Here is a 27,587-nt window from a genome sequence, read left to right as displayed (position 1 = left end):
ACTCTGTGTCTCCCTTGTTTAATTTCTCCAGGCCTGCCTTTTGCCCTCTCGATCAAACTCAAGCTCCTTGGCTGGCTGAGAAAAGCACCCTCCTCTGGCTTCCCTGCTCCGGTCCTGCCGACGGCCCTTCTCCTTCCATGCTGTCCCCCAACACTAACAGGCCCATGGGACAAAGGGGGACAGAGCCCCACCTGGCTTCCTGACCCCTTGTTCTGCTCCCCCCCACAGGCCTCCTGGGAATGGTAGCCCACATGATGTACACGCAAGTATTCCAGGTCACTGTGAGCCTTGGCCCTGAAGACTGGAGACCCCACTCCTGGGACTACGGGTGGTCCTTCTGGTAAGTGGCTTTGACCTCCAGGCATGCTGGGACTTTAGCAGCTTGGCCCAGCTGGGGGGAGAAGGGCAGAAGAAGGCAAAGGTAGCTAGCCCGGAGTCCAAAGGCACTTTGAGACCCTAATACTGCGGTTGGCCAACTGTGGCCCGTGGGCCAAATGTGGCCCACCGCCTGTTTTTATGCAGCCCTCAACCTAAGGATGGTTTTTACACGTTGAAATGCTGGAAAATAAACCAAAAGAAGAATAACATCTTGCGATGTGTGAAAATTATGTGAAATTCAAATTTCAGTGTCCGTAAATCAAGTTTTATTGGGACAGAGCCACACTTAGGTTTACGTGTTGTCTGTGGCTACTTTCCTGCTACAACAGCAGAGTTGTGGTTGTGACCCACGCTCAGTGGCCCACAAAGCCTAAAATATTTACTACCCGGCCCTTTACAGAGAAAGTTTGCCAACCCTGCCACACAGGCCGCTCTGGAAGGGGGAGAAAGAAGCTGGCAGGCCGTCTGGGCCCTGGGAGGTCTGCTAGGCTAGGTGTGGAAAGAAAGGCAGGATCGGCAATAGACTCCCACGTGTAAGTAAACACGGGATGTGTATTAGCTCAGATAACAGAAAAGTCCAGGAGGATCAGCTAGGGTGCCTTGTGTTGTAACAGAAAAGTCCATCCCCGTCAGTCCAAGCAATACGGAAACACACTGGTTCCTGTGAGTGGAAGGGGCAGCTGTGTTGTGGACTTCAGGGTCCGTTTGATCCAGAGTCTCTGACGTCATCAGGACTGATTGCTCTTCCTCTGGGATCATCTGCACATGTTAACCCTGTCCCTGGGGGGGCTTCCCTCCTGGTGGTGAGAAAGCTGCTCCTGAGGCTGCTGCTTCTTCCTTCACATACAGGGGAAGAAAGGGCTTCTCTTTCCCCAACATTGACTAAAGTCCCAAGCCTCCCTTTGATGGGCCCAACTTAGGTCATTTTCTCTCTCCTGAATCATCACCACAGCTGAGGGAATGTCATGAGCTTATTGGCTCAGCTTGCCCACGCTCATCTCTGGAGTCAGGAGTGAGCCAAAAGCTCACAAATGGTGAGTGGGTGGAATGGATGCTGGGTGAGCTACCAGAATGTCTGCTTCAGGCACAGCTGGATCCAAGTGATCAGATGATTCATCAGTAGCTGAGGCAGTCTCCCCTCCCCACTTTCCTGTCTCTGTTCCCTTTGTGTTGGTTGGCTTCATTCACAAGCAACTTTTCCCTAAGCAAAAATGGTCACCAAGCCCAGGTCTAGGCTTACATTTTACAAATGTAGCAACACCAGCAGAGAGATGGGGCCTCTTCCCAATATTTGCAGCCAACATCCTGGTTAAGGCTTTCATTGGATTAGCTTAAGTCATGTGTCCATCCCATGACCAATGATTTAGACCCTGAGGAGACTGGACTGCTCTAATTGGTCTGGCTTGATTACAAGGTCAAGGAAGAGAGATTGGCCCCACCCAAACCCTTGGACAAAGAGAGGAGGAGGAGAGGTCCCCCAGTGGAAAATTGGGAGTGGGGGGGGTGTTATCAGAAGAAGGAATGCATGCTGGAAAGACAGCGACCACAGATGTCCAGGGTCTGCAGGTCTGCTTCTGGTGGCTGGGGGCCATTTATCTACTTAGTCATTTTACAGGCATTTACCGAATGCTTACTTGGGGACAGCCACTCTCCTAGGTGCTGGGGGCACAGCAGTGGCCAAGACACTGTTGTAACAGGCAATTGAGACAAGTAAACAAGCTATCATGTGGATGGGGGGGTTCACAGACCCAGCTTTGGGCAGGGAGAGTCCTCTGGGGAGAATGTGGTCAGGCAGACTGGTGGAGGAGGGAATAAGATAGTGTGCTGGGCAGGGGGACAGCAGGTACAGAGACTTTGGAGGAAGATGGTCGGAGTGGAGCAGAAAGGGCTCCAACTCAGAAAGACCCCCCTTTCAGACCAGTGGGGACTCCTGCCGATTTAAGCCCCTTCCTACTCTCTCCTTGGCCCCACCCCTGTAAAGGCATGTGCCTTAAAGGGACCTGGACCCTCCAACACCACCCCTGATCGCTTGAAGTGGAAAGACCGCAGGGAAACCAGCTAAGGCTCTGGTTCCATTTTATCCAATGCTTCCCTCCTTCTGGCAGTTCTTGCTTGAGCTCTTGACCTTGGAAGTTGGTCATCTGAGCTAGAGAAGGGGACAAAGGAAAGGAACATTTTGGAGTGTTGAGCACGTGTGTAATAATCTCTGCTGTGTATTGAGCACTGGTATGTCGTCATCATAACAATGCTATGGAGTGGGTACTTCCTGGAGAGGAAACTGAGGCAAAGGGAACTCAAGTCACTTATCCAGGCTATCTGACTGCTGGGCGGCACAGCGGGATCTGAACCCAGGCGGTCTGGCCTCAGAGCCCGCACCCTCAACCTCTGTATTGTGTCTCTCTGAGAATGGGGTAATACAAAGACAGTTTGTAGATGTGCTTAGCACCCTGTTTGACATATGCATAAGTGCTCTTAAACTTCAGCCCCCCTTTTTTTTTTAAGATTTTATTTATTTATTTATTTTATTTTATTTTTTAAAGATTTTATTTATTTATTTGACAAAGAGAGACATAGCGAGAGAGGGAACACAAGCAGGGGAATGGGAGAGGGAGAAGCAGGCTTCCCGCAGAGCAGGGAGCCCAACGCGGGGCTCGATCCCAGGACCCCGGTATCATGACCTGAGCCAAAGGCAGACACTTAACGACTGAGCCACCCAGGCGCCCCTTATTTATTTATTTAGAGAGCACACAAGCAGGGGGAAGGGCAGAGGGAGAGGGAGAGAGAGGATCTCAAGTAGACTCACACTAAGTACGAGGACGGAGCCCAATGTGGGGCTTGATCTCTTGATCCTGAGATCATGACCTGAGCCAAAATCAAGAGTCTGGCGCTTTACTGACTGAGCCACCCAGACGCCCCAGGCTCTAGCCCTTCTAATATTACCATTCTTAATATGAACTTAATATATGCAAAAGCCCCATGTTGAATGTGTGAGAACCAGGGCTCAGAAAGGTTGGGTCACCCCCCCCAGGGTCCCACAGCCTTAAGTGGTAATAAGATTCTGAGCCTCCTCCTCCCACAGGCCTCTCTAGAAGCCCCTAGTTCTCCACCCTGGCACTCAGCATCTAAAACCCAGCCGGCTGGTGTCAGCCACGGGAACCTTTCTTTCCCTGAAAGCCGGGCCTCCTGCCCTGCTCCCCTCCTCCCTTGTGGCTGGCCTGATTTTCATTTGACTTATTTAAGGCCGGGGCCCAATGTGCGGCCCCTATTAGGGCTGATCCATTTCTTCTTGTCACCGAAGCCTGCAAGATGGATCAGCCCCATTTTTCATCCCTTCTTTTGGGGCCTTGCCAGGGCTGTGCAGTGTCATTTCTCTTGTTTAATATGTGTGAGGCCATTTGTCAAAATTCTGGCCACTACACTGCCCCTGTCCCCACCCCAGGCACCAGAGAGGAGACCAGCTTTGAGGCCAGACAGTATCAGCCTCTGTCTCCCCGCCCAGCAGAGCAAAACAGGCCTCGGGGGCTTGGGAGGTTGGGGGATCAGAGATGCCCAGCTGAAGTTGGGCACCAGCTTCTGGGAGGGACACCTGCACAGGAAGGAGAAGGTTCCTTGGTTGGGAATCAGACAGCCTGGGAGCAGACCCCCACCTGGACCTTCGCCAGCCGCTGACTCACACCAGGTCACTCAGCCTCCCCGTGCCTCAGTATCCTCATCTGTAAAATGAGGATGGCCTGAGTTTCTACTCATGGGGCTCTTGCGAGTAGTGTGTCAGTGTTCTCTTCATTTAGAACACATCACCCTAAAACAAAAATGTGTTATTTTCTCTTATGGTGTTGTAAGGTTGTAAGGTTGACCGGGCTTAGCTAAGTTGTCCTTGCTCAAGGTCTTCCATGATGCTTCAGTGGGATGTTGGCCAGGTGGCATCATCTGGGGCGTGGCCGGGCAGGGTGTCCTAACTGACCCCTCCCAGCACTGGCTGTGGGGGCCCGCTGGGGGCTGGGGGCTCAGCTAGGCTGTCAGCAGGAGTGGCTTCTTGCGGGGAGCAAGCATTCCAAGCCATCTGAGCAGAAGCTACAAGTTTATTTTATGACCTTGTCTCAGGAGGCACGCTGTCACTTCTGGTGCATTCTGTTGGTCGAGAGCAAGTGATGGGGCCAGATTCAAGGTGAAGGGGCCGCACGAAGCATGAACCTTAGGAGGTGAGGCTCCGGGTGGGGGCATCTCTGAGGAGGAGCTACGATGAGGACCGTGTGGAATAAGGCGCGTGAGGTGCTTAGCACAGAGGATGTGCTCCACGAATGTTCCTGTTAGAGGTGAACAACTCAGCCTCTCAGTGTATTCATCTCTGGGGTAGGTAGTAGTAATACGTGTTTCATAGGGTTGTTGGACGGACTACATGGGACCAAGCTCTTAAAGCGCTTGGGACACAGTAAGTGCTCCTAAGTGGTGGTGATTCTAAGTGGTGACAATGACATTGAGCCTTTGGTAATGCTGCTCTCACTTGCTGGGAGGCACGTGCCCCGAATGTCCATGCAATGACACCCGGTGGGCGTGCAGGCAGCCCCTTGCCATCTGTGCTCTGGGCTCCACCTGCCCTGGCTGTGCCCTCCCGTCCCTGCCCGACTCCCCGCTTTGGCCCTAAGCCTCGGAACCCCATCCTCGCCTGAGCCTGGGGACCCTCCAGCCCTCTGCCTGCCTTTTTTTCCCCCCAGCTCTGTGTCTCAGCTCCCCGAGCTGTCTGGTCCTGCCGTGCTAACTCCCACGGAGGGGTTACCATGCCCAGATCAGGGACCAGGACACAGCCTCAGAAACAGCAAGGCCCAGGTTGCACAGTTAGTCCAGGGGCTGCAAACTGCATGCAGCCCAGGGCCCCTGGATGTTTTGTGTCGCCTGCCACGGTGTTAGATAAAAGATGTATTTGGGCGCCTGGGTGGCTCAGTTGGTTAAGTGTCTGCCTTGGGCTCAGGTCATGATCCCAGGGTCCTGGGATCGAGCCCTGTATCGAGCTCCCTGCTTGGGGGGAAGCCTGCTTCTCCCTCTGCCCTCCCCCCTGCTCATGCTTGCTTGCACGCTCTCTCTCTCTCTCTCACACACACACACACAAATCTAAAAAAAAAAAAACCTATTAAAAATTATAATGTTTAAAAAAAATAAAAGATGTATTTGTTTTTAACATCTAAAAAGGTAAACATTTTGCATAAAAATCCAAGTTTGGGGCTTGTACTTACTGTCGCCTTGTACTTTCCCCGCATCATCATCCACCGGACCCTGCAGGAGTTTGAGTTGTGAACCTGGCGTGGAAGGTCAGCCTGGCAGTTTTCCTGGCAATGGCAAGAACGTAGAAAGCTAGTCACTTTGTTGTTCTGTTGAATTTGATCAAAATGGAGAAAGATTTTTAAAATGGCCCCTCCTACCACAACACACACAGCGAAACCCCAGTCCTGAGCATTCAGTCTGCAGACGGGGGGTAGGAGAGCATCAGGGAGTTGTAGCTTTATAAGAGCTAGAAGCCCAGAGAGGTTAAGCAGTTCGGCACAGGTCACACAGCAAAGAGTAGCAAGTTGGGCCAGTACCGAGGGGGGTGGTGCCTCTCTGTTCGCCTCTGAAACCCTACCTGTGTGAAGTCAATGGCCTCACTGCTATTCCCCTTTACCCCCTTCCAGTCTCCACAACCCTGGAAACAGAAGGCTAGCCTCTTCCCTCTCTCAGGACCCTAGGCCGCCCTGCCCTCTCTGCAAGCCTTAGATGGCATTTCAGCGGATTGATCCCTCAGGGGTGGGGGGATTCTGCTGCCGTGACCATCGAAGGACCTTGGCCCCAGAGAGCCCCTGGAGAGGGTGTGTTGCTGATGTCACTGCTGAGAGGCTGAGTGGTCAGCAGGAAGCTGGAAGCTCTCCCTCCTTCTCATGTCCCCCAAGGCAGGGGGCTCTGGCCTCCCTTTGTCTAAGACCAAGGAGGGGAAGGAGAGGCGTGGCTGCCCAAGGGTGCCTGCTAGACTGGCCGGGCCCCCAGAACCTCCCATCATCAACTCCTGGTCCCATCAGCTCTGGGGCACTGAGCGTGGCCTGGACGGAGCATTTGTGTCCTGTCCTGCACTGTGACTCTCTGTCCATCTGTCCTAAATGAGGACTGGGGCTGCCTCCCTCAGGGGTCAGTTAATAGCCTTCCCACCGAGCAGGGCCTGTAGCGGATTGCAAGGTGGTTTCTATGCATCTCTGAATCTGGCCCCAGCATCCCCCCTGCCCTGCAGTGCAGCTCCCAGAGGACAAGGTGGCTGACAGCCACTCTGTCCAGCCTGTCACCCTCCCCTTTCCTCCCCACAGTGTCCACTCTGCTCTCGGCTCCAAAAACCAGGCCAACCACCCACGTACCTCACTGTACCCGCTCAGAAGCGCAAGCTGCAAACACCAACAGGTGTTAGAGCCTCGAGGTTTTCAAACTGCCCTGCGTGGGGGCCCAGAGGGGTGTTGGGATGAAGCACAGCAGGGAGGATGGAGACTCGTGGATGCAACCCTGAGCCCCCCAACCACATGAAAACCAGTACAGTGTTTTTATATCTGTTTGTTCAGTCTGTTTTTATCGTGTCTGTATTTCTTCATTCTACAAATACTGAGCACCTCCTATGTGCCAGGCATTGTTCTAGGTCCTAAGGATAGAGCAGTGAACAAAACAAAGCTCCTGTTTTCATGAAGCTGAAGTTCTGGTATGGGTGGGAAGACGATCAAAAACCAAATAATCAGGCCTACCACTTCTGGGAAGATGGAGTAGACATACTTCTCCCTATTCTTTCTGCTAAGTACAACTAAAATCCTGGAACATTAGCCATAAAGCAAGCGTAAGAAGATGCTGAAAGGTAGACAGAAGACAGTAGGCTGATCAGGGACCAAGAGACAGTACACTGGTGAGTCCCTTTGGTCTAGTGCATCCCGGTTTGGAAATGAAGACGTCAGCAATCCAGCAATACCAAAAGGCGCGCGTGCGCACACACACACACACACACACACACACACACACACACACCCACCAAAAGTCTGCTTTCTGTAGCCAAAAGACCAGGGGCGCCTGGGTGGCTCAGTTGGTTAAGCGACTGCCTTCGGCTCAGGTCATGATCCTGGAGTCCCGGGATCGAGTTCCGCATTGGGCTCCCTGTTTGGCGGGGAGCCTGCTTCTCCCTCTGACCCTCCTCCCTCTCATGCTCTCTGTCTCTCATTCTTTCTCTCTCAAATAAATAAATAAAATCTTTAAAAATATATATATTTAAAAAAAAAAAAAGACCAGGAAAGGGGCAGCCTAACAAGAGAGAAAACTTAGCAGTAGCTGCTCTCGATAGTCCTACATCACAGAAAACAAACCAACAGTTTGACCCCCCACTCGTGCAAGCTTAGATTCACCTCACCAGGCTGTCATGAGGCACCTCACCGGCTACGGGGATAGCAGAGTAGGGAGCCGGGACTGTCACTTTGCTGGAACAGTAACAAGCCCCACCCATTCCCGAGTGGCAGTGGAGGTCACGTGGGGAGCCGGGACCCCTGCTCCCACCAGGTGGTATCACAACTGAACGTTTCCCCCTGAGACTGGGAACACCACTCTTAGCACAGTGCTGGAAGTTCTTGCCCGTACAGTAAAGCATGAAAAGTAAATAAAAGGCATACAGATTGGAAAGGAAGAAGTAAACCATACTTCTTTGCAGGTGACATGATTGCCTATGTAGAAGAATCCAAGAGATCTATCAAAAAATGCCTAGACCTAATATACGAGCTCAGTACAGTCTTGGTATACAAGAGAAAAACCACAAAATCAATTATATTTCTTTTTTTAAAGATTTATTGACTTTACAGAGCGTGTGTGCGTGTAAATGGGGGGAGGGGCAGAGAATCTTCAAGCAGACTCCCCACTGAGTGTGGAGCCTGACTCAGGGCTCGATCTTATGACCCGTGAGATCATGACCTGAGCCAAAACCAAGAGTCAGATGCTCAACCAACTGAGCCACCCAGGCGCCCCAATCAATTTTTTAAAAAGATTTATTTATTTATTTGAGAGAGAGGAAGAGAGAGAGCACAAGCAGGGGAAGGGCAGAGGGAGAAGAAGAGGAAGAGAATCTCAAGCAGACACCCTGCTGAACGTGGAGCCCGAAGTGGGGCGCTATCTCAAGATCCTGAGATCATGGCCTGAGCCAAAACCAAGAGTCAGATGCTCAGCCAACGGAACCATCCAGGTGCCCCGGTGCCCCCAATCAGTTATATTTCTAATAAACTAGCATTGGACAGTTGGACAACAAAACTAAAAATACAGTACCGTTTGCACTGAAAAAAGTGAAACGCTTCATCATAAATCTAACAAAACATCTGTAGGACTTGCATGCTGAAAACCACAAAATTGCAATGAAAGAAATCAAAGAAGATCGAAATAAATGGAGCGATACATCATGTTTGTGGCAAAGATATCAGTTCCCCTCAAGCTGGTATACAGGTTTCATGCAATTCCTATTAAAATCTCAGCAAGATTTCTTGTAGGTATAGATAAGAGTATTCTATAATTTATTAGGAAAGGAAAAGGAACTAGAAGAGCTAAAACAGTTTTGAAAAAGAAGACTAAAAGTGGGAGGAATCAGTCTATCCAATTTCAAGACTTAATGTATAGTTACGTAGTCTAGACAGTGTGGTATGGGTGAAGGGATACACAGAGATCAATGGGACAGAATAAGGGACCCAGAAATAGACCCACGCAAATAGGCCTAACTGATATTTGACAAAGATGCAAATCCATTCAGTGGAGGTCGGGGGTAGCCTTTTCAACAAATGGTGCTGGAACTATGGGACATTCAGAGACAAAAGAAAAAAAGTCAATCTTGATCTAAACTCCACGCCTTGTGTAAAAATCAACTCAAAATGGGTCGTGGACCTAAATGTAAATTGTAAAACTGTAAAATCTTTAGAGAAAAATAGAAAATCTTTGGGATCTAGACATAGGCAAAGAGGTCTTAGATTTGATATCAAATGGGTCAAAAGCATAAATGGAAAATATGATCAATTGGATGTCAGCAAAATGAAATGCTTGCCCTGTGACAGACCTTGTAAAGACGTTGGAAAACAAGTTACAGAGGAAGAAACCATTTGTAAGCCACCTCTCTGACAAAGGCCTAGTATTTAGGATCTATACAAACACTCAAAACTCAACAGTAAGCAACAATAGCAGCAAAACAATCCAATTAGAAAGTGGGCAGAAGAACATGAACATATTTTGCCAAAGAGGATAAACAGATGGCGAGTAAGCAACTGAAAAGATGTTCAACACCATTAGCCATTAGGAAAATGCAAATGAAAACCACAATGAGGTGTTACTACACATCTATCAGAATCGCTAAAAAAAAAAAAAAAAAAAAGTGACAACATGACATGCTGGTGCAGATGTGGAGAAACTCCCTGATATAAGGGAACAAATGGTTGATACACACAGCAACCGGGATGACTCTCCAGAGAATTACACCGAGTGCGAAAAGCCAATCCCCAAAATACGTGCTGTGTGATTCCATTTGTGCTACATTCTTAACATGACAAAATTAGAGAAACGAAGAACTGATTACTGGTTGCCAGAGGTTGGGAGGGGAGGGGGTGTGGCTGTAAAATGGCAAGAGGAGGGATCGTTGTGGTGATGGATGGAGCTGTTCTGTATCTTGACTGTATCGGAGTCGATATGCTGGCTGGGGACTATATTTGCAAGATGTTACCACTGAGGGAAACTGGGTAAAGGGTACGTGGATCTCTCTGTATTATTTCTTACAACTGCATGTGAATCTATAATTACCCCAAAATAGCAAGTTTCATTTAAGAACAAAGAATGATAAATAGGAAGAAAAGCTACAGGAGAATTACAGGGTGTGGCGAGGGCTGAGATGAAATTGAACAGGGGTGTGTGTGACAGGGAGAGATGCTCCTTCTCTGGTTGGGTCATCAGACTTGGGAGTTGGACCTGCTCCTAGATGAGATTCCTGATCATAAAGACTAGAAGTTCACTTTAAAACTAAGCCGTGTAAAAGAGAGGAGTTTATAGAAAGTAATTGTACAAGAATTTGGGTTGCCAACGACAGACACCCAATTCGAACTGGCTTAGGGAAAGAAAACATCCGATAAAAGAATTTGGGCTCCCATAACTGAAAAGTCCAGGGATAATGGCTTCAGCGCAGGGATCTAGCTCCTTTTTCATGGCTCTGCTTTGAGTCAGCCTCCTCAGCAGTTTGCATAGTGGCAAGCCAGTTCCCAGCAGCTCCAAGCTCAAATCCCACCAGCTTGGCACCCCGGGTGAAATACGTCCAAGAGTCCTGGGATCGAGTCTCATTAGCCTGACTTGGGTGTCATGTGCCCATGCTTGAACCAATTACTGTGGCCAGAGGGAAGCTGATGCTCTCATTGGCCAGGTGTTGGCCATGTGGTCACCCCTAAAAGTTGGGAGTGAGGCCAGCTCCACACAAACCACGTGGCCTGAGAGGAGGGGAGCACTGGTCCCTTAACAGAAAGGATGCTGGTCAGGCAAAACCAACGTACGTATCCTCGTGGAATCCCAGGAAAAGCCTGCTTCTTTATTCTCTAGCCTCACGTTCTGAATTTCCACCTCTGTAGTTCAAACGCACATCCTTCTTTGAACTAGTCTTGAGTTTCATTGCTTAGAGGAGAGAGTATCTGATTGGGCCAACTTTGGTCAGATGCCCAGCCCTCATCCAATCATCTATGAGCAGGGGGGCGGGGTCACCTCCTGGACTCTTTGATGGACAGGGCAGTTCTAAGACGGGCCAGGTGGACCCCATCGCTGTCTATTACAGATACTCAAGAGCTTCTGGGAGGCCTAAATTAGTTCCTTATCATGAAAGAACAAGGAATCCATGAACGGTTTTGGCAATAAGGGACAGGTGATGATAGGGGATCCCTGTGAGAAAGGCTGAATCTTCACACTTCCCCTTGCTTTCCTTCTGGGTGGCCTGGGGCTGATAAAGAGAAGAACAGTGGGTGTGGGAGGTAGGCTGCACTGGCCTTGAGGAATGCATGGGTGGTGATGGTGAGAGACCCAACGGTTGGCTGGCAGAAGGGGAGGCTGGGTGCTCTGAGACAGGGCAGTGGCACTGAGCCCTTGATTCGGAGGAAACCAGTCATCAGGGCAGAGACTGGGGAGCACGGACCCGGAGACCAGACTGTGTGTAACTAACTGGAGTCAGGCGGGTCCCCACTCCTGGTTCTAAATGTTACTGTGTAGTCTTGGTCAGAGGAATTAGGCGGGAGGCCACTTCTAGAATGGACACTGGGTCAGAGAAGACCAGCACCCTGGCCAGCTGATCTCCTAGCCCCACACTACCCTTCCCTACTTTCCAGTTGTGGATAGGACAGATCCTCCGGCTCTAGCTGGCTCCACATCCATATCAGGTGAGTGCGGCTAAGAGTCACCAGCGGTGCTTGGAGGAAGGGTGGAGGAGAATGCCACACGGGTCATGATAACTTAATCTCTCAGAGGGAGAGTTTGGAAATGAAGCCAGACAGAAGTGGGTAGTAAGTATGTTGAAACTGCTGATGGTAGTAATGACAGCAAACCTTTCTTGAGGGCCCACTCTGTGCGCCAGGGCACTGTTCTGAGATATTTTGAATGCCCATCTCCTTTAATCCTTGCAACAACGTTGTGAGCTGGTGCTGTTGTTATGTCCATTAAAGTGGTAGAAGTAAGAGGCAGAGAGGTTAAGCATCTTGCCCAAGGTCACACATGAACAGAGGTAATTTAACCCCCATGGACAGCAGCTTTTAGGGTGTCTGCCCCCCATCTTCTCAATCATCAACTCCCAACTAATTGCACTCTCCCTCACTCCAGCATCCCAGACCTCCTGCAGTCTGTGGACTGTTCCCTACTGCCTCGCACCTCTGCACCTTTGCACATGCCCTTCCCTCTTCCTGGAATGCCCTTCCCTTCCCCGCCCCCCTGGCAAACTCTCGCTCCTCCTCCAAGAGCCCATGCAAGCCTAGTTGTGTTCTGGTGACCTTCCCTGAGGCTGGCCCCCGTGGATGGAAGGTCTCGGTCTTTTCTTGCCTCCCTGTAATGAATGCTGTCGTATCTGCATCACAGTGTACAGATTGAGTGGAGCAAGGGCCTCGTCTTAGTCTTCTCTGTGGTAGCACCTGCTCCAGACTGGCCCAGATCAGAGGAGGCAGCTGGGCAGGGTGAATGCATGTCCGCTGGCGGTGGCGGGGGGGGGGGTTTCCTGTCCCCTGCCCACCCTCACTGTGGCACCTCTCTCATCTCTTGGCAGCCTGGCGTGGGGCTCCTTTACCTGCTGCATGGCGGCCTCTGTCACCACACTCAACTCCTACACCAAGACGGTCATTGAGTTCCGGCACAAGCGCAAGGTCTTTGAGCAGGGCTACCGGGAGGAGCCAACCTTCATAGACCCTGAGGCCATCAAGTACTTCCGGGAGAGGTCAGTGCACATGGGGTCACCTCTGGCCATCACTGGGAATCCAAAGCCCAGGGTTTGGCCTCAGTGGTCATAGGGCTCCAGTCAAAAACTAGAGTGATCTGACAGAAGCATCTTGGGGAGGTAGTGGGGTAGAAGGGAGATGCTGGGTGAGGCAGAGTTTGGACCCCACTGTGTTAGAATTTCTGGGACATTTTGATGTTTTATGGGACGTGAGGTTGCCTTATGATCAGAGCCTGAGAAACCAAGAAGAAAACTGAGTCTCAGTGTTTGCTATTTAGCCCCATGCTTGTTAGAACCATGTCTTCTTAGGGGCATACAGAGAACGAACCAAGGTCCCCTTCTTGGGCTCTCTCACAGCATTGGGTGAAAAGAGGACCCAGCAGTGGGATTGTTGATGATTGCTGGATGAGGAGGTCTCCTCAAGGCCAGGGACTACATCTGATCACCTGAGTCCTCACAGTCCAGTTGGGAATAGAAGAAGTGACAATAAATTGTGTGTGTATGAATGGATGGATGGATGCATGGTTGGGTACATGTATGTATGTATGGATGGTTGGGTGGATGGATGGATGGATGGATGAATGAATTCATGCATGCATGGATGAGTGCATGCATACATCGATGGATGGGTGCATGGATGGATGGTGGATAATGGATGAAGGACAGACAGGCAGATAGTTAGCATATTTCCTGGGACCACCTCCTAAATAAACTACCCGTACCCAAGTCCTTATCACAGTGTCTGCTTCTAGGGGAGCTGACTGGATATGCAATAATGCCTTTCAATGGCAGGGAACTAGAAGGTTGTCAGGACTGATGACAGAGTCTGAGGAGGAAAAGGGGGAAGGAGGCTGCAGAGCTGGGCAGCATTGAGGAGCTGGACTCTCTGTGGGACAGTGGAAGGGTTTTAAGCTGAGGAGTCACATGATGGAGGCCACACAGGGACCTCTCTCTGACTGCTGCAGACCCCGTTGTCTCTCCTGTGCCATGTGGGTCTCCTTTCTGTCCCTTGAACACTGCAAGCTCACTCCCTCTTGGGGCCTTAGCACTTGCTATGCCCTTTCCTGGAGTACTCACCTGGCTGGCTTACTCGGGTCTCAGCTTGAACGTCATCTGCTTGGAGAGGCCTTCCTTAATCACTTGGTCTAAATTTGCCCTATGCACTGTAATCACTATTTTTTCAGAGCACCTACACAACCTGACCTTATTCTGTTTATGTTGGATATGTTCATAGGCTGTGAGCTCCATGATAGAGGGTTTCGCTGTGTTGCTCCCTGCTGTATTCTGAGCACCTGCAACTAGGCCAGGCACCTAGTAGGTGCTTTTTTATTTTTCTTTGGGTAACCGACTGAATTCTTCTCCCTGGGGACCTCAGGCCTGGTTGCCTCACACCCTTTCAGCTCAACCTTGAATCATCGGGCAGATTCAGCTTCCCAGCACCCCCACGCCACAGTCCCAGGTCAGGTGTCTAGTCTGGGGCCAGGCAGCCATGGCGGGGGAGCCCAGACTACCCAGGCATACAGGGCCGCCTCGCCCCTGGCTGTGGACAGAGCGTGCTCACTAGGAAGGTGGCAATGGCCAGCATAGGACGGGGCCCGCAGTGGGCACTCAGGAAACGTTTATAGCATCCATATACACAGCGCGATGTCTAAAACCACCCCTTAACACTGCATCCTCAGCTGTCCCCTCGGCTGCGGGAGAGCCTGGGGCATCCGAGGGCAACCTTGTTTTGCTGTTTTGCTGAGGCAGAAGACAGGACCTCTTTGTACCTCATCAGCAAGAAGTTGCTGTTTGCTGGTGCCCTGGTTGGAATGGTCCCTAACAGCTCAGGCCCCAGCCATGTGGGGGCAGATGAATGGTTCCCAGCATATGTGCAGAATATCACTTTACACGTTCATAACTTGAACATTATGCAGAGGTTCATCAAATTTTATTTCCCTTCCTCTCTGAGGAGAGCATTTCAGCTTAGCTGGGTTGTTCTAATTTTTTTTTTTTTTTTTTTTTTGGTGCCTTCGCTACAAAGCTCAGCGCACGTGGATCTGTCCCAGCACAGGTTTGCAAGTGGCCCAGCAGCAGCAGGGCTGAAATTCTACAATGGCCAGTGTCCCCAAAACTGCAGCCACGGACACCAGGGGAGAGGTCTGAGGGGCCCACCTGCCTAGATTTCCTCCTCCTTGGGGGATGGGCAGTGCCGTGGAAGGGGCAGAGGCTTGGGGAAAGCCTCAATCTGAGTGTGTGGGTTTTCCAGACCTGTGGCTTCACTGCTGTGTGATTTGGGGCAAGGCACTGAGCCTGTCTGGGCCAGTGTCCTCTGACCCCCAGCGGGAGAGCCCGGAGCCATCCGCGTCCTGGGAAGTCACACTTTAATAACCCAGGTAACGTGCTGGGTACAGTACTGCATTTTGTGTCTGTGAGTCTGTTTCTTCTGCCACTGATGTGACATATAAAGCTTGGTAATGATTAGGACGATTAGCTTAGGAGATGGCATTTTAGGCGTTAAGAATCCAATATCCATATTAATAACCACAGCAGACATATGGGGCCTGCCACATGCCAAGCACTCTTCTGTCGGCTCCAGATGTGACTCAGTGAATTCCACCACACCTCTGCGAGGTAGTAGGTACTAGTGTGTCCCCGTTTTATAGATGCGAAATCAAGGCACAGAGAGGTGAAGTGACTTGTCTAAGGTCACACAGCTGGTAAGTGCCAGAGTTGGGATTTGAAGCCGGCCACAGTCATTCTCGTGATGCATGGCCTCTCAGGACCTGTCGGCAGTCTCTGCCTGGCACTGAGGTGGGAGCTGGGCTTGCAGGGGTAAATGAGGGGAGCCTGCTGAGGGTCACAGTGTGAGGGTGGGTGTGGTGCCCTGGGAGACGGTGCAGGGTCTCCCAGCCGTGCCCGCCATTCCTGTCCACGGATTTGTGGCTCCCACTTCATCCAGGCCTCCCTCTGTGCTCCTGACTGAGGACAGGATGCCTCCCTATGGGGGCCGGTGGAGCTGGGAGGGCCTGTCTGCCGCCACACACCACCCCACTCCTACTGGAGTTTTCTCTTGGGGAGCCTGTTGCAGGTCTCAGGACTAGGTGGGCAGATTCTGAACAGTTTTCAGGGGTTTTGAAATGCAGGTGTGTGTGTGTACGCACGCATGTGTGCATGGGAAGGGGCCAGTGTACATGCATGTGGAGCAGGGGTGGGGATCCTACCCCCCCCCCGACTCTGAGCAGCCTTGCCGGCTCAGAGAAATGTCTGGAACTAAGCACTCCCCAGTCACCCTGCCTGCCATCCCCAAGGAGGGTGTCTTAATGGGGCCTCCTGAGGGGAGGGTCGGAAGCTGCTGAATGAAAGGTAAACATTTGCAGACCCAGCTTTCTTGAATGCTTAATGTTCGGATGTGCTTTAACAACTGGTGGAGGAAAGCCAGACCTGTTGGATTGGACTCCAGCAGGAATTCAGCTGCATATCCGCCTCCCTGGGGGAAGCCGCGGGGTGGGAGAGAGGAAGTCCGGGAGCTTCCCAGGGGGGGATACTCGTGCTCATCTGGTAACCTCCTCCTGGGGGATCAGATCGCGGCCTTCACCTTGCTCTGCAGCACGTCCCACTCTCTGAACTTACCTGTTAATTCATTTACCGCCTTGTCTGTGCCTGCCTCCTTCCCGTGTGCATACCGCCAGAGAAAGTGGGGAACAGTCTCTGGTTTCCACTCAGTCCTGGCACCTAGCACCTCAGGGGCTCAATAAGTTATGTTACTAACTCTCCGTAATAATCACATGTTACTCACGATGCCGAGCTGGACTGAGCTTCCTATGGTGCAGGCGCTGTTCCTGGGCCTGGCCTGCGTGCTCATTTAACCGTGGATGCGCTCGTTAAGAAATTGACTGGGGTTGAAATTAACTCCGCAGTTTACTAGCTGTGGGTCCCCAGGTAGGTCACTTCCCCTCTTGGAGCCTCCGTTTTCCTGGCTGGAAAATGGGCATCCTTCCTCACAGTTTTGTTTTGAGGATTACATGAGATGATGCGGTGAAGTTTCGGTTACAAAACTGGGGGTCCCCCTTTCCCTAACCACACCTCTGCCAGTAACCTCCCTCGGTACCGGGCAAGGAAGACACACTCCCTGCCCGAGAAAGGGGCAAAGCACACACTGTAAGCTGGCGGCCCTTGGAGAAGCCTGCCGAAAGATGTGCTTTGTTTGGCCCCCATAGTGGTTTAAAAATGTTTGAATTTTGGGTGAGCTTTAAGAATCAGGAGATTTTGTGTTAAAACGTCAAGGTTTTTTCTTCTCATGAGAAAGCTGAGGGTCTGGCTGCACTGGGCCCCCGCTCTCACATGGTGTCGGTGGGCTGGAGCGAGTAGCATCTGCCCTGGGGGTCCCCCAGGCTCACCCATCACCCACCCCGCCCCCAGCTCGGGCTCTAGTGAGCGCAGCGAGGTACCACCGTGGGGTCTCCTGGAGATGACGGCAGGCCCAGGGCCCAGGCCCACCCCAGGGCAGCTGGAGGATAAAAGAGCTTTCAGAGATGAGACCCTTGAGCCAAGTTTTTAGAGACACGTGCAGCACTTGCCAGCCAGATGGGCAGCGGGTGAGAGAAGGTGTTCTCAGGCCCAAGCAGCAACATGGGCGAAGGCCTGGAGGGGGAGCACACAAGTGGATTTAGGAAAATCTGAGCAGTTTGGTTGATTTATGAGTAGGAGTTGGACCTAGTCTCTGATCTCTCTCATCCTCCCACAGTGTTGGGGTGGGGGCTGGCAGCCCCAGAGAATTGAGTATTACCGGCTTTAGACCCGTGGAGTAGGAACCCTCCCCAGGCCTCCTTCCTGGGTTGCACGCAGCCCTCCCTGGGCCTCGAGGTGGACGTGGAGGAGCCAGACGCCGAGCCGGGGGAGATGGGCACAGACTTAAAGGATTCCTACACCCTCGAGGGCTTGAGCCCCCCTTGCCCATCTCCCTGCCTGGTGCAGAGGGGGGTCTCTGCTGTTTGCTCTCCTGTCTGTTGTAGGGAGACTCTTGGAAGGGCCTGTCTCCACTTTGTCCCCTCTCTCTCACAACACAACCCACTGCCCCAAACAGCTCCCAGGGGCCCTGACCCCCTGCACACACCCTCCTCCCTCAGTTCCCTGGCCACTCCTCCCCTCCCCTTCTTCTGTTAAATGGCGATGCTCCCAGGGCCCTTTCTGGGCCCTCCTCTGTCCTCATTTGACACGAGCCTCAGTGGCCATACGTGTGCCAGGGTTCCCACATTCGTAGTCCATCCCAGACCATCCGACTCCATATTCATCTGCCTCTTTGTTGCTTCTACTTGGGATTCTTAAAAGCATCAAAACCCAGCACGGCCAGGACCGACTCACGATGGTCTCCTCCAAACCCAGGCCTATTGCCACGTCTCTTTGCCCCACTGTGGTCCTGTGCATGCGAGCTGGGCCCCTGCGAGCCCTATGTGTCTTCCCGCATCTGGCCTCACCCCTCCCATCTGTGCCCCCTCCCCAGCAGGATGCCTCTTCACTGTGCTACTAGGCTTAGGGCCCCTCTGCCCCCAGCTTTCTGCCTAAAACACTGCAGCGATTTCCCGTGGCTCTGGGACAGCTTCTCACCACCACCGATGTGGCCCAGCCACTGCCTAGCCTCACTGAGGACCCTGGTCCCCTTCCTGGGCACAGCACCTCCTGGACCCCCGCGGTCCCCTAGCGGGTGGTTCTGTCTGCGAGTAGCCGCTAGACTGCTGTCCTTTCTGCCTAGAGTGCCCCCCACTCTGCCTTGCTGACATTCAGCCTTCAGCTGGTGCCTCCAGCATCGACCCTGAGCCGGACAGACCCCCCTCTGTCCTGTAACAGCCCCCCACCGTTACAGCCCCCCTGTAACTGTCCCCCACCCACCACCCTCAGCTCTAACCCTGCAGTTCCTTGGCAAGGTCCATGGGACAGGGACCCATGTCCACTCCACTATTTCATTCCCCACCAGGGTGATGGATGGAGACAGTGATGAAGAGCAGACAGGAAAGCCTCTTGGAAGGAGCCTCTTGGGCAGGTCACTGGCCAGTCGGTTAGGCCAAGTGACCTTTGCTCTCTGGGAGCTGCCAGTGGTCTTGCTTGTGTGACCGGTTTCCCAAGCCAAGCTCAACAGCACCACGCCTCAGGTGTGCCCACCTCCTTGTGGGCCGAGGCAGGAGCTTTGGAGATAGACCGAGTCTTGAGGCTTTCACGCATCGTAGGAGCCCCCGAGAGGCTGTGGAAAGTGGGGTGGGGATCCCACATGTGCTCATGATTATTTGTTTTTCTAAGTCGCAATTTCCCACCCATGTAGTTCTGAAAATAATCTCAAGGTGCTCATATCTAGAGGTCTCAGTTAAAAACCCAGTATTGGAGAAATGGGAGAGAAAACTGCATGGAGCAATCAGGGAGGGCATTGATAGCATGGATATTTATCTTCTCTGTTATTTTCCCCACATGTTTCATATCATGATGATATTACTCATAAGACGGGAAGAGCAACAACAACAACAAAAGCATCTTTTAAAAAAAACCCATTTATCTCCTCCTGTCTTGGAACAGCACTTTTGATACGATGTTGTGGAATCTTAATTTTCTACTTATAGTCATTGATTTGCCAGCATTTCTTTTAATTCCAGCCTGTATTCCATTGCAAATGGATCATTTCAAAATCACTGTGTCCTTTGTCCTCTGTGACCGTCCCCTAGATAATATAGCCTCTGAGACGTGTTCGGTCACAGCACCCTCTCGTCTGTTTCTGCTTTCATGGCCTGATTATTACTTCTCAGTGATGCTGTGCCCTCTCTCACTCTTTGTGGGGGGGGGTCCTTTGAAAATCGCCATGTATTCTGGAGAGGAGTGCAGCGGCATCCAGAGATGAGAGGTGGCCCCATGGAGACTGTGGGACCCTCGGCCGGCCAACGCGGCGGGAGGGGAAAGCCAAAAGCGCAGATGGGCCGTTGCGTGGAGAACCCTCAGAAGGAAACGGGAGAACATCTGGAAGGAATGGCCGCTCTCTGAACTCCCACGTTTTCTCCTAAACACCAGCCAGCTGGAGGGGACAGAGAAGTGGCGGGGAGTTGGCGAGGGGGGCCTCCGGGTGCCCTCCAGCCCCACCATCACTGTGGCCAGCTCTTTGGTGTTGCCCGTGTGTGGCTGGGACCGAGGGGAGGGCACTGGAGGCCTGGGTCCGCTGGGCCACAACCTAGGACGCCCAGGGCAACGGGGCCGAAGCTCAGCGGAGCCCCACACATGCCCGAAGCCGAGGGTCCAGCGCCTGGCTCCTCTGTGATCCCCGGCCAACAGCCTCACCCGCCCGGGAACCTGTGAGCATGCAGACTCTCAGGCCTGGCCCCAGACCTGCTCAACCGGACCAGCCGCTCCGTGACTGGTGAGCAGTGTCAAGCTCAGGAAACGTCAGGCTGGGGGACAGAACAGGGGCTCAGGAGGTGGGCGTGGCCAGCGGATAAAGGAAGGCCCCCTTCCTGCCACCCAGGACCACTCCCAGCGTGGCCCCCCAACCAGCGCCCACCTGCAGACATCCACAGTGACGTGAGGACAGGAGTTGTGGGAGTTTGGAAGCTTTCACAGCAAGCTGAAATGGCTGGGACATCAAGCTTGCTTTCGTATGTGGTTTTTCCCCATTTCATTTTCTAGTAACTCATTTTTATTGTATTTTTTAAAAAAATTGGTCCAAGGTAGATTGGAAATTAAGGGGGACAACCTAGTCGTTTGTCAGACAGGTGGAGAAGCACACACGGGCTGCGGACTGCCAGTTCGGACCGGGAAGTAGCTGGAGGTTTGGGAAACGAGCCAGCCTGGGGCCAGCGAGAGAGGGAGGCTGGCTTTGGGGATGGTACCGACAAGACCCCAGGGGTTGGAGAACATTCTGGAAGGGCTGTGCTGGGGAGGCCCTGGGGCTGAAGACCCGGTGGAACCCCTGGCTGTGGTCACCTGACCTGCTGTGGCCACGTTTGGAGGGGGATCTGCAGGCGACGGTGGAGACACGCTGGAGATACGGACACTGGTCAGCCTGAGTTCAGACCGCAGCGCAGCCAGCCCGTGTTGGCTCACGAGGGCCCAGCGTGCACTCGGCCCCGGAGCTCCACGGGCAGTGACGTCACACTGGCCACAGTGGGCGCGTGCACAGACGCTGTGAAGCTGGGCCCTTGCCTTCTGCCGGAGAGCCAGCCGTTAACCTTTACCAGCACGCCACTGAACTTGGGGCAGGTCCCAGGGCTACCTCGGCTTCGGTTTTCCTGTCTGTAAAATGGGGCTGACGGTAACGGCGGCGGCGGCGGTGACTTTGGTCGGGACACAGGTCTGAACGGGTGCATACAGACCCCAAATAATGAGGGTTTAGGCAATTTACAAGTGTATGTCGCTCTCACTTGAAAGTCTGAGCAGGTACTGCGGTTCCTGTCACCCTCAGCCGGGGCTCATCCTCCTTGCTAGGTACTAGCCTAGCTTTCTGCTCTGCCTCTCCTTGTCCCCAGTTTGGGGAGACTCTGTTCTGGGACGGAAGGCTGCATGGGACCCCCTGGGGGTGCCCTCTGCCCTGAATCCTGAGGCGTTTGATGCCTTGAAGCCCTTTCTCTGCTTCTTCCAGAACACCCCTTTCCTGAGGCAGCACGTGGCTCAGGTCTAACCGATGGAGTGGAAGGAAAGGGGGTGTGGTTTTTGGGGGGGTTCAGGGGTGGGGATTGGTGAACATGTTAAAATACTGTCCTTCCACACCTGGAACCATGCGGTGGAGTCACAGACGGACCCTCAGAGATGAGGTTGATGATGACCATAGTAATAATGACGTGATGAGAACTCCAGACAGACAGAGCTTTCCACGGACTCATTCATTTACTCCTACAGCCACCCAAGAGGCAGGTGCGTCATTATGCCCATTGATCAGAGGAGGAAGTCAGACTGGCAGGTGATCAGGACATGTCCAGACTCAAGTAGCTTTCACAGAGGTGATGCCCGACTCCCGCAGAGGGAAGCACACAGCGGGTTCACGGAGGACAGAGGTGCTCACTGCCCACCTGGTGCCCCTCCTGAGCATTGTTTTCAGTCCCAGCACCCCCCTCCCCCCACTATTTACCCTTCAAGGCACTTACTTAGATTTGTGGGTAATTTCTTGCACCACCATTAAAAACAACTATCTTCAGAAAGCACATAATATTTTCTGCAGGAAATCACAGTTCCAAATCAAATATAATTGTCACCTGGTCCCGTTAGCCGTTGTTCCTTTCCTTTCTACACAGAGCTCAGCACCCCAGATGCTCCCCACGTGGGCTGCTCCTAGCCTCGGGCTGCCTATGCTCCTTCCCTGCTAACATTCCTGGGGACGCCCGGTGCCAAGCACTGGGCTAGAGCCTGAGGCCTCCAAGTGGAGAATGGAATAAACTCCATCTTCTTCTCTTGGACTTTAAAAATGTACAGGGAAGCCCGCCGATTAAGCGAGTTTAGAAATAGTGGTGGTTAACCTGTTTGGAGCCCTGGCTCTGTGCCAGGTACCGGGCTCCAGGGTTCACAACCACCAGTGGGGCGGTGGTACTTGTCCTTTCTGTCGTGCTTACCACTGTGTACCCATTGCCACGTAGAAACTTCTAGATCATAGGGTTCACGGAGGACAGTCAGGTGAGCTGCACAAGGCCATGCTGCCTGCGAAGAGCAGAGCTGCCGGTCGGCCGTGCTCCCTCCTCTCTGCAGGGCCCAAGGGCTCAGTCTTGCCCAAAGCATCCCCGCGTCCTGACGTGTTTCCTGCCAGGGAGCGCTGGGGGTCTACGGGAGGGTCCTCAGCTCTTGCCATAACCGCGGCCACGCCTTGCCCCTCACCAGTCGGCCCCCAAGAGCCCGCAGATCTGTTCCTTTCATTGATGACTCTGGTAGAGAGGGCTGCGTTCGAGCAGGGAAACCAGCTCTTTCCAGAATGGCCACGCAGCACAGCTAAAGGATGGGCGGATGGGTGTGGGTCCAGCTCGGTCTCTGAGAAGGGAGCAGGTCACATGGCCTCCAGCATGCTGATCCCGTGTCGGATGTGGGCTTCCTCCACGCAGCCTCTGCTGCACCCGACGGGTGGTTCTCAGCCCTGGCCGCACATTACAGCCCCGGGTAAATGAAAACTCCCCAGGTCACTTCAGTGGGCCTCCAAGCTGAGAAGCATTGTTAAGACCAGGGGTTAACACGCGGTCTCCCGAAAACCAGATCTGGACCTCCACCTGCTGCAAAGAAACGTCTCCTGAACAACACAGCCGTTGGTTTGCACAGTGTCTGCGGCTTTTTATGGACCACAAGGGCAGTCAAATAGCTGTGACAGAGAGGCCTCACGTTTTTACTATCCAGACCTTCACAGGACAAGTTTGTCAACGCCCGGACTACGCAGTGGTCTACCCTGCCAACCCTCTTAAACATTCTCTGGCCTAAAAGTTCGCACATTAAGTTATGATTATTTGAGTGCACAACGGGCATGAACTTCCGGATGCAGAGGCCTCTGTGGCCCCCAAGACCAGCACCCCTCCAGCATTTGCTTGCTAACTGGCAGGTGTTCTTTGATATGTTAACTATTGAACTAAGGGTTTCTTGGCCGCCTTCAGGACCCAGAGGGACCAGACCAGCTGGGGCTGCTTCTCTCCTTAAACACCAGCTCCTTTGCTCACAGGCCCCCTCCCCAGGGCTGAGGCTCCCCGCAGAGCCCCAGGGATGTGCCCAGCATGAGGCCTGGAGGGGATGATATCAGAAGATAAGAAGCCCTGAGAACTGGGAGCCTGGGGTTGATGGAGTAATCTGGAGTAATCGGCTCAAGGTTAAGGCTGGGAGCACAGGAGGGTATTCAAGGCCCATATGTGGCAGGGCAGGCTTCTGTTGACCCAGAGGCACTGGACATGGCCAGGCAGATGGCACTCTGGGACGGGGATGGGCTCAGTTACCTGGTCCAACCTCCATCCAGTATTTGCAGGGTCACGATCGGTGATACTCTAGTCTTGATTACCTCTGGGGATGGGGAGCTCAGCACCTTGCCAGATATACATGCAGGACTACTTGGAACAGTGCCAAACTGGACAACCCCTAAGTGTCTGTCAGCAGGGGATTGAATATTAACTCTTCTTTCACATACAATACGAGGGAAAAGGCGAGTGAGATTTATGTGTACTGACATGGAAAGATAATAGAAATTTGTGGGTAAGAAAAAAAACCAGGTTACAAAAGCATGTTTAATTTGAGGCTGTATATGTTAAAAAAAAGTTTTAATTCTGAAAGCATAAACACCAAGCTCCTAGCAGTGGTGATGCCACCACAGGGAGGTGTCATTGTAAGGGGACTTCTGCTCTGTGAGTGGGAGGTGGGTTTTTTGGTTTTGGTTTTGGTTTGGGGTTTTTTTGTTTGTTTGTTTTTTAAATAAGCCAGTGCTATCAGGAAAATAACAAAGATATTTCTACTAAAAGATGCAAAAAGAAAAAAAAAGACATCTTTCCTCGTATGGAACCCTCCCATAGCATCACCTATCTACAGCATATACCTGCCTTCCTATAGCTTCAGCCCTTAGGGCATTGTTCTGCCATCTGGGACCACTCAGGCCATAGAAAGTACTTGTTAAAAAAACCCAACCATGTTAGGGTTTGCTCCCCAGGAAGCACAGGCCTAGCCCCTGGGTACAGACAGCGTGGCACTCTTGGGCGGTGTTATAACGCTTGTCACTGTCTGCCTCGTGTGTCTTCCTACTAGACTGGAGGCTCTGAGGGCAGAGACAAGAGGTAGACGTTTCTGCAGTGCACACAGCATCTGGAGTAAACTGCCCAGAGCAGGTCCTCTGGACATTCCCGGTGAATGAATGAAGGAGCAATCTGAGGGGCCCAGAAGGATCAGTGCATGAGTACTTCTCTCCCTTCTACTAGGCATCTGGAATTGCTTGCTTGTCATCCGTCACCTTCCCCATGTCTCCTTCTCCAGCCCACACTCTGGACACTGCCAGGCAACTAGAAATAAGACGTGGTGGGAAGAACCAGAGAACAGGGGTGGGGCATTTGCTGGGGTGAGGACTGAGACTTCCCTGCATGAGAGAACAGAGGATACCCCTGCAAAGAAGAGGTGGGTGGAGGAGTGCAAAGCAAGTAAAAGGCAAAGAGGAGTGGAGGAAAGATCTAAGAACATGCGTGGCCATAGATACGGAATTGGGAATGTTTCCAGTGTTCTTTAGCAGATATGATCATGCTTGGCGTTGTTTCTACTTCTGGGGACCAGATTGTGTCCCTCTAAAGGTAATGTACACCAGGACTGGACCGCGTGGAGCTCCATGGTGTGTTTGGGTTACAAAGGGGCAAGCGCAGTGTGGGAACATGGCCCTACCCATTCCCTGGGCCCGGTCAGTAGCGGGATGAGGGCGAGGGTTTAGGTCTGCAGCTGCCTCCACTCAGACCCTTGTCAGCCTGGCATCCCCTGCCACACCAGTTCTAGCCCCGTCTGGAATTGCAGTGATCTTGAGATGCCAGAGAAGGAAGCCACACATGTCGGTGGGAAGGAGCCACCTTCCAACCTTCTGCGCCAGAAGTCAGGAGACCGGGGCTTTGTGTCTTTGTAGATAAATGCCCTGAGGAAGTGTTTTCATTTAGTGAAGAAAAGTGACACAGCTAATAGGAGTCCATTGCCCCCAAGTCAGAGAATAGAGGTAAGCAAAAAGATTCCAGATTGAATCCCTATATCCTCATTATCTGGGGTTAGTTCCCATTGGCCTTGGCACAAATAATCTTTTGTGCACATCTGCATATAATTTTTAAATCAAACCGTGTGTAGTCTTTTGTAATTTAGCATTTGCACATAATTAAACATCTTTTTCTGAGGACACATGGGTTTGTGTCCCTGTTCTGCCTCTAACTTCTTAGCTGCATGACACTCGATGGGTCACATTAGCGTTCGGTGCCTCAGTTTCTCCGTTGACAAAATGGAGATCACGGAGCCCATCTAACAGGGTTGTGGTAAGGCTCCATGTGGCGGCCGTGGCCTGGGTTGCTTTGCACAGTGTTCCCAAAGGGAAGAGACTGTACTTTTTTTCAGGTCCTGGGTCTCTGCCAGCTCAGCTTGCTCTTTCTCTCACAGGCTTTTGGGTCCTTTTCTTTCCAGGATCGAGAAGGGGGATGGGCACGAGGAGGAGGACCTGCGCTTAGATTGTCGCCACGAGAGATACGCTGCCCGTAAGTGGTCTCGTCTGCAGCAGCCTGCGCCGTCTGAGGAGAGGGGACCCTGGAGATGAGCCAGGCCAACCTCCCCCTGCACCCCTGCTTGCTCCCACAGACACACACTGCAGAGGGGGAAACTGAGGCTGGCGTCTTGGCATAGCCCATCCCCTGCACACAGCGGCCATGGCCCTCTCACGATGGAGATGGGATGCTAAGAAAGCGAGGGGGACGTTGGGTGCTGCAGGGCAGGCAGGTGAGCCACAGCTTGAGTCCAGGCTGGGTTGGCTGTTGGCCAGAAGGGGGAACAGCCCCAGGGTCCGACTAGCCAAGTCAGGGTGGTGACAGTGGATGAGATTTGTTTGGGCCGCAGAGGCTCCTGGCAGCTCAGAGTGCATTGACTTCATATGCCTCACTGTGGGGGACCAGAAAGCAAAGAGGGTGGAAGCAGAGAAAGGGCCTTGCTCCAGCCAAAAACAGAAAGAGCCGGGAGATTAAAGTTAAAATGGCAGAATCTCAGCTCAGCTCAGCCTGTGGAAGGCCCACCACAGGCTCCCTGCCCACCACACCCGCTCCCAAGGGCTTTTCATGCCTGATCTCCTGTGCTTGCTGGCCCCCAGCCCTGACAGCCTGGATTACGAGCCACGTTGTGCAGATGAGGAAATTCAGACTCAGAGAGGTGGAGTAGCTTGCCCGAGGTCGCACAGCACGGCTACTCGTGGCAGACCCCGTCCATGCCCTGCTCATGTCTCTCAGACCTTTTAGGTCCAGTGGCCAGTATCTGCATCTCTGTGCCTGGGGGTTCTCCCACCTACACTCACAGAAGGAGAGGGCCGGGGAGCAGAAATGCCTCCGAGGGGCTCGGGAGGCACGTGGTAGGGATGAAGGCTGAGGACGCTGTTCAGGCGCCACTGGCTCGTGCTTGGGCCCGAGCCTCCCCACACTCCCTGCAGAATGGGCAGGCAACCGTGGGTGGAAAGAGGCTGGGGGGCTGGTCTGGGGCAGGGAAGCCCAATCCCCGAAGCCCAAGGATGAAGATAGAGTTGAAGGGACCCCGTCTGGCTCTAAGAGCAAGCACTGGGATTAACGAGGACACCCAGGGTCAGGGGAACTGCAGAAGCCCTCCACCCTCAGCCCGCCTCCCACGGCCCTCACCCCTGCCCCGGCACCCACTTCATCTGCCAAGCAGCATTCCCTCACGAAAGGAGCATCACGTGCACTCACGCGCAGGTCAACAGCCTGCAGAAAATCCATCTTTTGTTCCCTCCAAGACGCAGCTGTGAGCGAGCCAAAGCAGACAGAGGCCTCCGCCTTGTGGGGCTCACCGTCTGGGGACGGGGGGAGAAAGCAAGAAGTGACTCAGAAACAAGACAATCTCAGAACAGACAAGTGCTCGGAGGGTGCGGGTGAAGGTAGGGGAATGGGGCAGGCCCCTCTAGAGCCGCCTCTGACTGGAGCCTGAAGAATGAGAAAGAGCCAGCCAGGCGGAGGCTTGCGAGCGCTAAGTCCCCGAAGCAGGGGCAGCCAGGACTGGAGGCCAGTGTGGCTGGAGCAGGGACAGCAGTGGGGATGCTGACGATGGGGCTGGAGGGGCGCGGGGACAGGAGTGGGGG

The 27,587-nt window shown here is 52.8% G+C and overlaps 1 protein-coding gene across 1 annotated transcript in view; it reads left to right on the top strand.

The window, feature by feature from the left end:
• The window catches only part of GSG1L (GSG1 like), a 133,237-nt gene that overhangs the window by 96,222 nt on the left and 9,428 nt on the right, over nucleotides 1–27,587 (top strand). The window contains exons 3-5 of the mRNA XM_021700564.1: nucleotides 229–340; nucleotides 12,662–12,829; nucleotides 25,922–25,992. Of these exons, the coding sequence (XP_021556239.1) occupies nucleotides 229–340; nucleotides 12,662–12,829; nucleotides 25,922–25,992 (351 nt within the window). The remainder of the gene's footprint in view (nucleotides 1–228; nucleotides 341–12,661; nucleotides 12,830–25,921; nucleotides 25,993–27,587) is intronic.

The sequence above is a fragment of the Neomonachus schauinslandi genome, chromosome 5 (assembly GCF_002201575.2).
Source record: "Neomonachus schauinslandi chromosome 5, ASM220157v2, whole genome shotgun sequence".
NCBI lineage: Eukaryota > Metazoa > Chordata > Mammalia > Carnivora > Phocidae > Neomonachus > Neomonachus schauinslandi.
The sequence above is the reverse complement of the archived record's forward strand: the minus strand, read 5'-3'. Positions and strand labels throughout refer to the sequence as shown.